General features: G+C 39.0%; 1 protein-coding gene across 1 annotated transcript in view; it reads right to left on the reverse strand.

Annotated features, from left to right (window-relative positions):
- ABCA13 (ATP binding cassette subfamily A member 13) overlaps window positions 1–12,142 on the reverse strand; it is a 514,266-nt gene that overhangs the window by 455,653 nt on the left and 46,471 nt on the right. Inside the window, exons 4-7 of the mRNA XM_055294536.1 lie at window positions 9,477–9,628; window positions 7,686–7,714; window positions 3,180–3,343; window positions 649–779 (exon numbers count right to left, since the gene is read on the reverse strand). Of these exons, the coding sequence (XP_055150511.1) occupies window positions 649–779; window positions 3,180–3,343; window positions 7,686–7,714; window positions 9,477–9,628 (476 nt within the window). The remainder of the gene's footprint in view (window positions 1–648; window positions 780–3,179; window positions 3,344–7,685; window positions 7,715–9,476; window positions 9,629–12,142) is intronic.

Raw genomic sequence — 12,142 nt, forward strand, 5'->3', positions numbered from 1 at the left:
AACAGATAAACGGATGGATGAATGGATGAGTGGATGAATTCCAACTTTGTTGTTCTCTCACTGTATTTCCCTTAGAGAAATAGCCAAAGATAGAAAAATAGAGAAAAAAAGGTAATTAAAAGTAAAATGCTCAGACTCAATTGGCAATTCAGGAAATAATAATATCCTGGGTCAAGAAAAGAGCTATATAATTCTATTCCCTCCCCTGTGGTAGGGCTGCTTATTTAGTTAGGGACTCTGCAAGTCCACATCAACCTGCCTCCTCTTACTAGCTTTGCCATTTTTAAAATATTTCCTCCCAATAGGAGCTTAGAGAAAGGAAAGATTAAAATCACAGAGCTAGTGATAGGTCTAATTTTAGAAGAAATAAAGTCAAAGAATTTTAAAATCAGTTATTTTTAACTTAAAAATATCATTTATATTAGCAATGACTGCAGAATTTCAACAGTGGTAGAAAGTCAAATTCAGTTTTGAGTTCCAAATTTTTATTCCATTTTTGTCTTGTATTAACAGAAACAATTGATACTTTTTTGAATTTGAAATTTTAATTAAATCATTTTGAATATCATTTTAGCTCTATGTCAACTGTCAATGAATTTAAATAGTTAAACGTTTTGAAATATAGCAATAGCTACAAGGCACCCATACCGGTGAGTGCTACTCCATGCCGCTGCAGAAATGTCAGTGTCGAAATGGTCACATTCAGTACAAGTTCAGAAACCTGGGAAAAAGTTTGGTTGAGTGGAAGCCAATCTAAATCTTCTAGGGATATTAAGGAACTAGAACCAAAACAAAACAAAACAAAAAGCAATATGAGTGGGTAGTTAGCAAAACAAGTAGCATCAATTCTAGGTTTACTTACATCCCATGGACTGGGCCCCTAGTGCTGTTGCAAGATGTGGCTGGACCATTTACATGTCAGCATTCTTTGTGGCTTTAATATGACCCTAACTCCCTGAAGTGGTAACTAAATGTAAGAGGTAAGGTCTTCTCTTGAAACACTTGAGAACTTAGGCCATCTTCCACTCTGCCTTTGACACAGAACTCAAGTTTGCATTGGCTCTGCCATAGGTGTTATTTTATATGCAGCCTTGATTCTTCCTGCCATAGGGCAGCTGATGAGGCCAGCCAGGGTGCAAAGGGCTGCTATGTTAGAAAAGCAAATGAACAGTTAACCTGGCTGCTTCAAGTTCAGATAATCAGTCTAATATTTGGGGGGCAATACCACATACCTCAATCCTCCACCCTGTCTTAACCTGTGGATCTGAATAGGTCAAGGGTTAATCAGTGGCTGTTAAACTGTTTCAAAGAACAAGGAGCTTTGGGGAGGGAGAATCTACATATACATATTAATTTTATTTTTAAAATATTAATATTTTATTTTATAAATAAATATGCTTAAATTTGTAGATTAGAAAATGCACTCAACAGAAGTTGGAATATATCTGCATTTTAGCAACATGAGACCAACACAATCATAAGCTGTGCTTCCAAACAGATTATTTCCTTGTAGATTTTCATCAAGAAAAATCTTTTATGACAAATTTGTGTATTGAAGAGTATCCCAGGATTATAAGATATATCATTGAAACCTGGTACCACTTGCAAATACTTCTATGAATGCAGATTTTCTTGATATCATGCCACTGAAGCCAAATATGGAAATACAATTTATACTGAAGCTGATATGGTTCAACAACTGTCATCAATATCTTCTCATTTCAAATTTTGCGTCTCTCAGAATAGCCCGATTATTTTCATTGTTCACTGCTAACACAGTCAGAGCTTTGGGCGAGAATACAAAGGGAGGCATTTCAAATATGTTCAAATATTTAAGTTATAAATCAAGCTAACTAACTATCAAAATATGTTCCATTTTCCTACATTGACAAACAGATCTTCATAACAACTTGGAAAGCTGCATTCAAATTTAGAATTTTCTGATCCTCAGAGTTATGCACCAGAATGTGGGAGTTTGGGCAGCACCTGTCCCTGGCCCCAACCTTCAGCCCACTCCTCCCCTATGTGCTCCCCATCCTCAGCTTGGTCTGTACCTCAAGTGGCCTCAGTGCACATAGGTAGGTCCTCCAGCCTACAAAGCCCAACAGCACCCATGCCTCCCACCCCACACTCCTGCCAATGGCTGCAGCCATCCCTAGAATACCCTTGGGCTGGAGGAGGCACAGTCCAGTGGTAAGACCTGCCCTCAGAAGGAGGGGCCAGGAAAGAGGCTTGACCAGGCTCTGGCCATTAAATTAGGGAACTCCAGGGTGAGAGGGAATCAGGGTGTGTGGGCTCTATGAACACATCCCCTTCACCCCATGGGCATTCTGAGCCATGAGCAGAGGCACAGTCCAGGGAAAGCCAGAGCGGAGACTTCCCCAAAGCACAGGCCCCAGGACAGAGCCCTTTTTGTTGTAGCTTAAGGGCAATGTGGGTTGCTCTCACCAATGGCAGATAGAATAAATAACAGTTAAAAACCAGAGAAGAATATAAACCTTTGCTAATGAAAAATAATGAAACCCATTATTCATACAATGAGTTTACACAAAATAATTCAATTGGTTATAAAAGAGGGCCATGCTGATTAAGGCATGAGAAGCCCATCACAGGAAGGGATGCTCCCAAAGATCACCCCACATAACATGGGGGTCAGATCCAGCATAGGAGACCAACGTCCAGCTCACTGAATTACACAACTGAAGCAACTGAGCTTATCAGTTCTGAATGCTATATTGGGCAACTAGGGCATAATTTCTTAAGAAATTAGTTGAAATTATTATATTCAAGCCTATCTCTAATAGTGAAAAACTTAGACACAACCAAAAATCCAATGCCAAATTTATTAAGTTATGGTATATAGTACTTTACCAGAATGATATATGCTGCAGCCATTAAAAATGGCCATTTATAAACTATAACAACATATGAAATATTAAAGTATGGCGCTAACTTTTTTAAATCAGGGAGCACACACTCTGAACAACATCACTGCCCATATATAAAATATGTACACAGACGGATGAGGGACATTTGTGGAGGTGCAGAAGCTCCTCTTGTTTCAAGGTAACATTATTGTGAGGTTTTTTAAAATCCAACAATTAGTAATTTTTATTTCCCATTTTAAAAATAAGGTAAAAAACAACATATTGATAGTTGTATTTTTCTTTTTCACTCACTTCAAAATGGTCTGGAGAAGGTTCACTGCAACATCCATGCCATCTTCCACATGATCACGGCTTGTGTGTAGCCTCGGCAGTAAAAGTAGAAAATCCCAGATATGAGGCTGCTGATGGAGGCTTTCCAGTTTCAATATTACCTCCTCGGTCTTATTGAGATCCATCTGATGGGAAAAAGTATATACCAAAAGTTTCCCTCTGGAGTTTTATTAATAAAGTAAATGAGACAGAGAGACAGATGCTGCAAAGGTGCAAAACTGTAGACGTTCTCCTAGTAGAAACTCACATTTAATATATCACTACATTGAACAGATTTGCCAATCTGTTGAACACAATGTTAAAACTATTCTGTTCAGTTGGAGGGTTTTTTTTAATGGCTTAAAAATATGGACAAGGGGGGAAAAAGTATGGATGGGGTAAGAAGAAAAAGAAGGCCGATTTTTGTAACAAGCTGTACCAACTTCTACAGTTTTGAAGCGACAAAGTCTTTGACGTAGATCCTGGATAAGAATCTAATGATCTATTCTTTACATGTTAATGATAAAGAAAAGAGAGTAATTCAAATATGAACAAGAAAACCCAACATTTCACTGAGCACTGATGGCTTGATCAGAAGGCAAATGCAGCTGGCCCATAGTATAGAGCCTTTGCATTTCTCTAGATACCCAAGGCTTTCTTATTATATGCCAAGAATGGCTAAGTGATGAAGTACAGTCAGCCTTTCGTATCTGTGTGTTAGGCATCCTTGGATTCAATAAACCATTGATTGAAAAAATTTAGGGAAAAAAATGGACGGTTCCATCTGTACTGAACAGGGAGAGAGGGAGGGAGGAAAGGAGGGAGGAAAGATGGAAGGGAGGGAGGGAAGGAAGGAAGTAAAGAAGGAAGGAAGGAAGGAAGGAAGGAAGGAAGGAAGGAAGGAAGGAAGGAAGGAAGGAAGTAAAGAAGGAAGGAAGGAAGGAAGGAAGGAAGGAAGGAAGGAAGGAAGGAAGGAAGGAAGGAAGGAAAGCAGGCAGGCAGGCAGGCAGGCAGGCAGGCAGGCACGCATGGTGATTAACGCCTATAATCCCAGTATTTAGGGAGGCTGAGGCCAGAGGATGGCTTGAGCCCAGGATTTTGAAGCTCAACGACAGAGCAATATTTTTGTCTCTAAAAAATAATAATAATAATAAAGAAGGAAAATAAATCCATATCTCCTGTCTCCGTTTAGGTTCCCCTGCAACAAGGACTTGTATATAGGTGGCTTATTCAGGAGATGGTCCCAGGAAGAAGGAGCTGAGGAGGTGGAAAGAATGAGACAGGAAAGAGGGAAAAGTCAATGCAGCCATCAAGGGCCTGCACAGACCATGCTGGCTTGAATCCTCAAAGCCTCTCAGGAACAAAGGTACTGCCCAGAGTTGAACCATTGCTGGGGGAAGTTGGATCAACCTTCCCCAGTTGCCCAGGACTGGGATGTTTTCTGGAACAAGGGACTCTTAGTCCCAGCCATTGTGAGTCTGGTGGTCACCCCAGCTGTGGGTTGCATTGGGGTTGTTAGCTCCCCTGCCCTCTCAAGCTGAACTGACTTCAGGGAAGAACAGAAAGCAAAATACTCTCAGCATGTGTTTGACATGGGGCCCTGTGACCAGGAGTCTGAGCTCTCGGGAACTGTCCATCTTAGCTGGGGAGAAATTAGGGAGCAAGCAGGGTGGGAACAGACACCAAAGGCCTCTGCAATGCCCAGTAGCTTCCACCCCATGCTTCACTGCTTCACAGCCTACTATCTTGAGTCATATACACTCTCTGTCTCCACTTACTTGCCCCCATTCTCTCTCTCTCTCTCTTTTTTTTTTTTTTTTTTTTTGAGACCGAGTCTTGCTCTGTCACCCAGGCTGGAGTGAAGTGGCACAATCTCAGGTCACTGCAACTTCCCCCTCCCAGGTTCAAGCGATTCTCCTGCCTCAGCCTCTCGAGTAGCTGGGATTACAGCCACCCGCCATTACACGTCTGAATCATTCTTGTATTTTTAGTAGAGAAGTGGTTTCACCATGTTGGCCAGGCTGGTCTTGAACTCCTGACCTTAGGTGATCAGACCACCTCAGCCTGCCAAAGTGCTGAGATTACAGGCATGAGCCCCCAAGCCTGGAGTGCCCCCACTCTCTTTTAAACCCACTCCAGTCAGGCTTTTACCCTCATCATTCCATCAGAGCCTTTCTTGTCAACATCATCAATGAACTCCATGCTGCTAATCCCAGTGGCACTTCTCCATCCTCTTCTTACATGATCAATCAGCCACACTTGAGACAATGGATCATCCCCATCTCCTAGAAAAATTGCCTTCCTGGGCTTCCACAACACCCCACATTCTCACCTTCCCCCTCCTTGCCTGATACTCTTTTTCAAATGCAAGTGCTCGGTGCTCAGCGCTCTTTCTCTGCTCTGTCTACACACTCTCCCTTGATGAACTTGAAGTCTCATTTATGCACCAACACTTTCTACATTGATATATCCAGCCAAGAGAGTTTATCTCAGCTCCAAACTGGAAACTCCCACAACCTCCTTGGCAATGCCACTTGGATATCTCACTGACATCCCCCAAATCAATTTCTGATTTCCCTTTATACCCTCTCCTCCTCTCCCCTCAGAAAAACCTGTTTCAGTCTTTCCCCACCTCAGTAAATGGCCACTCCATTTTTCCAATTACTGAGATCAAACCACATACAGTCATCTTTGATTCTTCTCTTTCTCGTATAACCTACCTCACATTCATCAATAGAGCCTACTGATTTTACCTCCAAGATATATCAAAACCACCCTCACATCTCACTACCTCCCTCACTAACTGTTTGTCTGTTCTAAAATACCTCCATTTGTTGCATAGAAGGATGAGCTGATTCCCTATGTAGACTCTCAATTCCGCTCTGGCTACCATCGGTCTCTGCTTGACACAATGTTCAAAGAAATCCTCCGAAAACATAATTCAAGTCCCACCATTCCTCTGCTCAGATTATTCAGATAGCCATTTCACTCTCAGTAAAAAACAAACGGTATAACATCTTTATCAGAATTCTATAACAAAAAAGCAACCTAGAACTCTTTCATTGTAACAAATAGATCTTTTTTCCCGTAGCCACTTTTCTTCAATTCTTTGTACTGAAATGTTTTTACATCACAAACATACGATGGATATGATACTGTCCTCTGCTTTTTACACTTGATCTAATAACATACTCATTTTCCACATACCATACTTACTATTAAGTGACTGTACTAAAAAGGCCATCAAGGTCAACTTATCTTACTTCGGGAAATTTGAATTATCCATCATTATCAATGAACATTTTATGCATACAGCTTTTTATTTCTCTTGTATTATACATAACATTAATTTTCAGAACAATTACAGGGGCAAGAAAATCAAGTTGCTTTTCCAAAAATTATTATATCTTTTTTTATTGTCACAACCATATGAGATTATATCAGTAAGCTACAACATCACAAGCATCAGGTATTATAATTTCTTTTTTTAATGCTAATTTAATCATTAAAGTGATGGTTTATTCTAAGTTATTTCATTATTTGTAAGATTTTGAGTGTGTGTGTCCCATATTTTCCTTTTGACCTGGTGCATCAGAAAGCTCCAAGTTAAGATGAGTGTTTGTTCAACACTCTTTGCTAGTGTCATTATTTAATGGATACACTGACATTCTTGCTTCATTCCAATCCATTAGCTGGCCCCTATTCTTTTACTTTTCTCCTAATGGTTTTATGGCATATTTTTTTTTGAGCTGTCTAAATCTTTCTTAGAATTAAACAGATACAGACACACATGCTTCTGTTAGTGCAATGTTACTACAAAGGCATGTACAGTCAGTCAGTGTCTGGTGCTGCAATACGAGCAAGGAAGAATTTTTAATATTGTCAAGGTTGCACCTTAACTTGAGGCTTATCAACCGGACTACTGATGTTCTGGGTCAGATGATTCTTTGTTGTAGAAGCTGTCTTGTTCTTTGTAGATTCTTAGCGACATCTCTGGCCTCAACCCACTAGAGGTTAATATTCCCCTCCCCACTGGTCCACAATTATGACAACCAAAAGTATGTCCAGACATTGACAAATATCCTTTGGAGGTCAAAATCACCCCCTGTTGATAACTAGTGCCTTAACTGAGGGCTTTGTGTCTCGAGGGAGTCACCGCTTATGTGCCAAGCACAAATCTCAGACCATCCCTGGGATCAGATAAACTCTGTACCCATCTTACAAAGCAACTCCGTGGATCGCCCACCACCTGCCGGCCTCAGGTTTCACCTCTGCTTTTCACAGACCCAGAGCCTTGCTTCAGAAAATTCAAACTTGTCTTTTAGCCCATATCTACAAAGATCTTGGCTCTCTCAAATCCAGCTTCTATACAATTGTTATAAAAGTCATTAGAAATAATCTTTGAAAATGTAAACTTAAAAACAGTGTTGTAAACTTAACCATTCTGTCTCTGAAGACTAATTTTCAAACTATTGTTAAGATACTTACTGTAAAAAAACTGGAACCATAAGAAGAATCTATAATAAAGAAGGTTTAAGAGATATTAGTTCAATCATCAATGAAAAAGCATATGCTAAATGCCTACTTTTAATTCTAAAGTCAAATGGAGTATCCAAGAGCCCTGGCCCAAAAGCCAAATACACCAAAACTGAAGAATAAATCTATCTTCATAAGATTTATCTGAAGAAAGCTATCACCATAGATTTCCAAATCTAAGTATATTCATGGAAAAAATTTAACTGGTGAACCAAATTTCAACAATTTGCCAAAGGGTATTGTATTGTTTTATTAGTATCTAATTTCACTGGGCATTGCAAAAATTCAGGAGAGGAGAGAGGGAATAAATGAAAATATTTTTAAAAAGAAAAAAATGAAGGAAAAACTTGAAGAGAAAAAAGTGAAATTATAATTCTTCAGATTATTTTAAGTTACATATATCATAGAAAATTGCTCAAATAATAGAAAACTAGAAATAAAGTGGGAACTTCATCTCAAAAAAATTTAATTCTTCTTTAAATAGCATGTTAAAAACCTCATTTGAAAATCAAATTTTATAAAAGTAGAATGACCCCACAATAGAGTGTAATATAAGAACTCCATCATTTGGTGTTTGGAAACATTCTGGTGTATTGTTGATACGTTTTGGGTCCATTGTGAAATCAGCTTTCAGGGAGGCCATGGCCAACCTTGCCCCATCCTGGACAAAGGTGCTATTTTGTCTCTTAAAAATACTGCATAATGCCATCTGCCTTGGGAAGCCCGTTCTTCATATTTCTGCCAAACTCTTTATTTCGTGGTTTTGTATTCACTCCATGAAGAAAGAAAAAATTACATAGGAATTATAGTTAGAGCTATATACTTAGGATTATCAGATTTAGCAAATTTAAAACAGAACACACCCAGTTAAATTTCAATTTCAGATTAGAAATAAATTATTTTTTACCAAAGTATGTAACACTTGGGACATACATATATTAACAAATTTTTGTTATTTAAATTTCAAATTTAACTGAATGCCCCACATTTATTAACAAATATTGCAATAGGCAATGACTCAGGGATGTGAAGAGAGGCAACTGGCTGCCTATTTCTGAGATGCAAACTTCTCCATTTGTAACCAAAACTCTCTAAGATCTTTATCCATCCTAATTTTCCCTACTGTAGATTTATAAATAAGATGAAGCCATTTATAACATGGATGTTCTTTACAATGAACAGAAATTACTTTTGTTTAGGGAATAATCCACCCCAATAATCTAAAAGGTTTGTAATCAAAGTAAATAAATCATCCAAGGCCGGTCTTAAAGGGTTACTAACATGGAAAAGACCAATCCAAATATACAAGAAGGAGGAAATGAATTGGGAATGTGTGTGTGTGTGTGTGTGTGTCTGTGTCTGTGTGTGTGTGTTTGGGGAAGGTGGGGACAGATTTTAAAAACAGAATAAGAGAAAGGAAGACAACAACCAAAGAGTGTAAAGGAGTAGGCAGAGTGGTGAGAAGGTAATTGTGGAGACAAAGTGAGGATGGGCTGCAGCCCTCTGAAGGTTGTGCAGTGTGTGCACTGCACAAGGTGCCTTCCCAGGGGGTTGAGGAGAGAGAATCCAGCTCCACCCTCCACAACCGTCTGCAGGTGCTGGCCTCATCCATCAAAGACTCACAATGAAAGTTTAGCACAGGCAGGAGTTGAGCATTTAACATTCTGGGTTCTCATAGCCTCCACAGCTCTCCCTAAGCTATGTCCAGGTAGGTAGTGTCACTGTCATGAGAGGTTTACTTGCCTGGACTGTTGGATCGTTCTACCCAAAGTCTTTTTAAGTTTTTTGCCTTGTCCATCATTCCATTAATTTCCTCGGCCAGGTCTTGTATCTCCTTTAAAAAGGCCAGGTTGTTGACTTTCTTGGGGTCAGCTGCAGTTTGGAACCTAGACAAACTTTAAACAAAATAAATACTGCAAGTGAAACTCTTTAACAAGAATAAGTTTCCTTGGCATTTTTTAAGATTCTTGATACCAAATTGTTTTCAATTAAACTTGTACCAACTTACACTCTCATCATCTACCCTGAGAGCCCATTTCACCTGACCCTCATCCAAAAGAGAAATCGTTATTTAAAAAATCTTCACAAATTTAAAATTAGAAAATTGTTTTCATTCTCTGTATTATCTGAAAGCTTAGCCATTTTATGTTTATAAGCCATTTTTTTAATTTATTTAACACATATTATACAGCATGCCCTGCACATGGTGCCTGGAATAAATACATCAGTGAACAGTATGGACATGATATGATCTGTGCATGAGGAGGAGATAGAGATAATTATGGAGAATGTTTTAGTTTTTTAATTCCATGCCTTTATTTTACAAATTAGAGAACATAGTGAAAATGAATTAACAGTTGTCAACATGTAAATCTACCATGAAAGAATAACAAAGCTTACATCACAAAGAGTTACAGTAAATCTCTTACACAAATATTATCACTTAATTCTCACAACCTATAATGAAGTCAGAGCAGGTTCAACATTTATTGATGAGTAAAATAAATTCAATGACTTTCAAGTCAGCTATTTAGAGATGAGGAAATGTGGCCCAGACAATCAAAGTGAATTTGCTAAAAGCAAGCAGAATGTTGGCAGCAAAGCTAGGTCTGGAGCCCAGAGAACTGAGCACTGGCTTAGATGACCTTCTACTACAGGTGGTTGCTACGTACACTCAACAGAAATCTCACCTGTTTTTGTTTTGTTTTGCTTTGCTTTAAAAAAAAATGTAGAGAGAGGATCTTGCTATATCACCCAGGCTGATCTTGAACTCCGGCCTCAAGTGATCCTCCCACTTTGGCCTTCCAAAGTATGGGATTACAGACATGAACCATCATGACCAGCCAGAAATCTTACCTTTTAAGTGTGGCCTTCAACTTGAGTCGATCAGAATTTCAAAAGCACAACAAGAAATTACTTCTCTGCTGAGGCCTCATATTAAAGGCTAAGAATGACCTCAGAAAGCTATGAACCATGATTCAAACTCTCCTGCCTCACCCATACGTGAGATTCACCTGGGAAACCATAGAATTATCAGATTATAGAAACTGATGTAATTCAAGATGAGTTTCCCCTGTAATAATGAGCAGGTTTTACGTTCTTTTTCTAGTTATTATCTCAAAAGTACCTCAATTTGTCCTTAAGACCAGATTAGGAAACAATCATTAACATGAGAAATGTTTATAGCAGAAAAATACATAGAAAATCCTTGATTAAATGTTAATTTGTGTGCGTGAGAGAGAGAGAGAGAGTGAATTCCAGAGCAGCAGGGAAATCCCAGAGCTATAATAGGATTTGGGTGGGGAGCAGTTTCCTCCTTTCCGAATACAGGTCTTTTTTTTTTTTCTTTTTTTTTTGTTTTTGTTTTTGTTTTTTTATTATACTTTAGGGTTTTAGGGTACATGTGCACAATGTGCAGGTTTGTTACATATGTATCCATGTGCCATGTTGATTTCCTGCACCCATTAACTCGTCATTTAGCATTAGGTGTATCTCCTAATGCTGTCCCTCCCTCCTCCCCCCACCCCACAACAGTCCCCGGAGTGTGATGTTCCCCTTCCTGTGTCCATGAGTTCTCATTGTTCAATTCCCACCTATGAATGAGAACATGCGGTGTTTGGTTTTTTGTCCTTGCGATAGTTTACTGAGAATGATGGTTTCCAGTTTCATCCATGTCCCTACAAAGGACACGAACTCATCATTTTTTATGGCTGCATAGTATTCCATGGTGTATATGTGCCACATTTTCTTAATCCAGTCTATCGTTGTTGGACACTTGGCTTGGTTCCAACTCTTTGCTATTGTGAATAGTGCCGCAATAAACATACGTGTGCATGTGTCTTTATAGTAGCATGATTTATAGTCCTTTGGGTATATACCCAGTAACAGGATGGCTGGGTCAAATGGTATTTCTAGTTCGAGATCCCTGAGGAATCGCCACACTGACTTCCACAATGGTTGAACTAGTTTACAGTCCCACCAACAGTGTAAAAGTGTTCCTATTTCTCCACATCCTCTCCAGCACCTGTTGTTTCCTGATTTTTTAATGATGGCCATTCTAACTGGTGTGAGATGGTATCTCACTGTGGTTTTGATTTGCATTTCTCTGATGGCCAGTGATGATGAGCATTTCTTCATGTGTTTTTTGGCTGCATAAATGTCTTCTTTTGAGAAGTGTCTGTTCATGTTCTTTGCCCACTTTTTGATGGGGTTGTTTTTTTCTTGTAAATTTGTTTGAGTTCATTGTAGATTCTGGATATTAGCCCTTTGTCAGTTGAGTAGGTTGCAAAAATTTTCTCCCATTCTGTGGGTTGCCTGTTCACTCTGATGGTAGTTTCTTTTGCTGTGCAGAAGCTCTTTAGTTTAATGAGATCCCATTTGTCGATTTTGGCTTTTGTTGCCATTGCTTT

The sequence above is a fragment of the Symphalangus syndactylus genome, chromosome 9 (genome assembly GCF_028878055.3).
Source record: "Symphalangus syndactylus isolate Jambi chromosome 9, NHGRI_mSymSyn1-v2.1_pri, whole genome shotgun sequence".
Lineage (NCBI taxonomy): Eukaryota > Metazoa > Chordata > Mammalia > Primates > Hylobatidae > Symphalangus > Symphalangus syndactylus.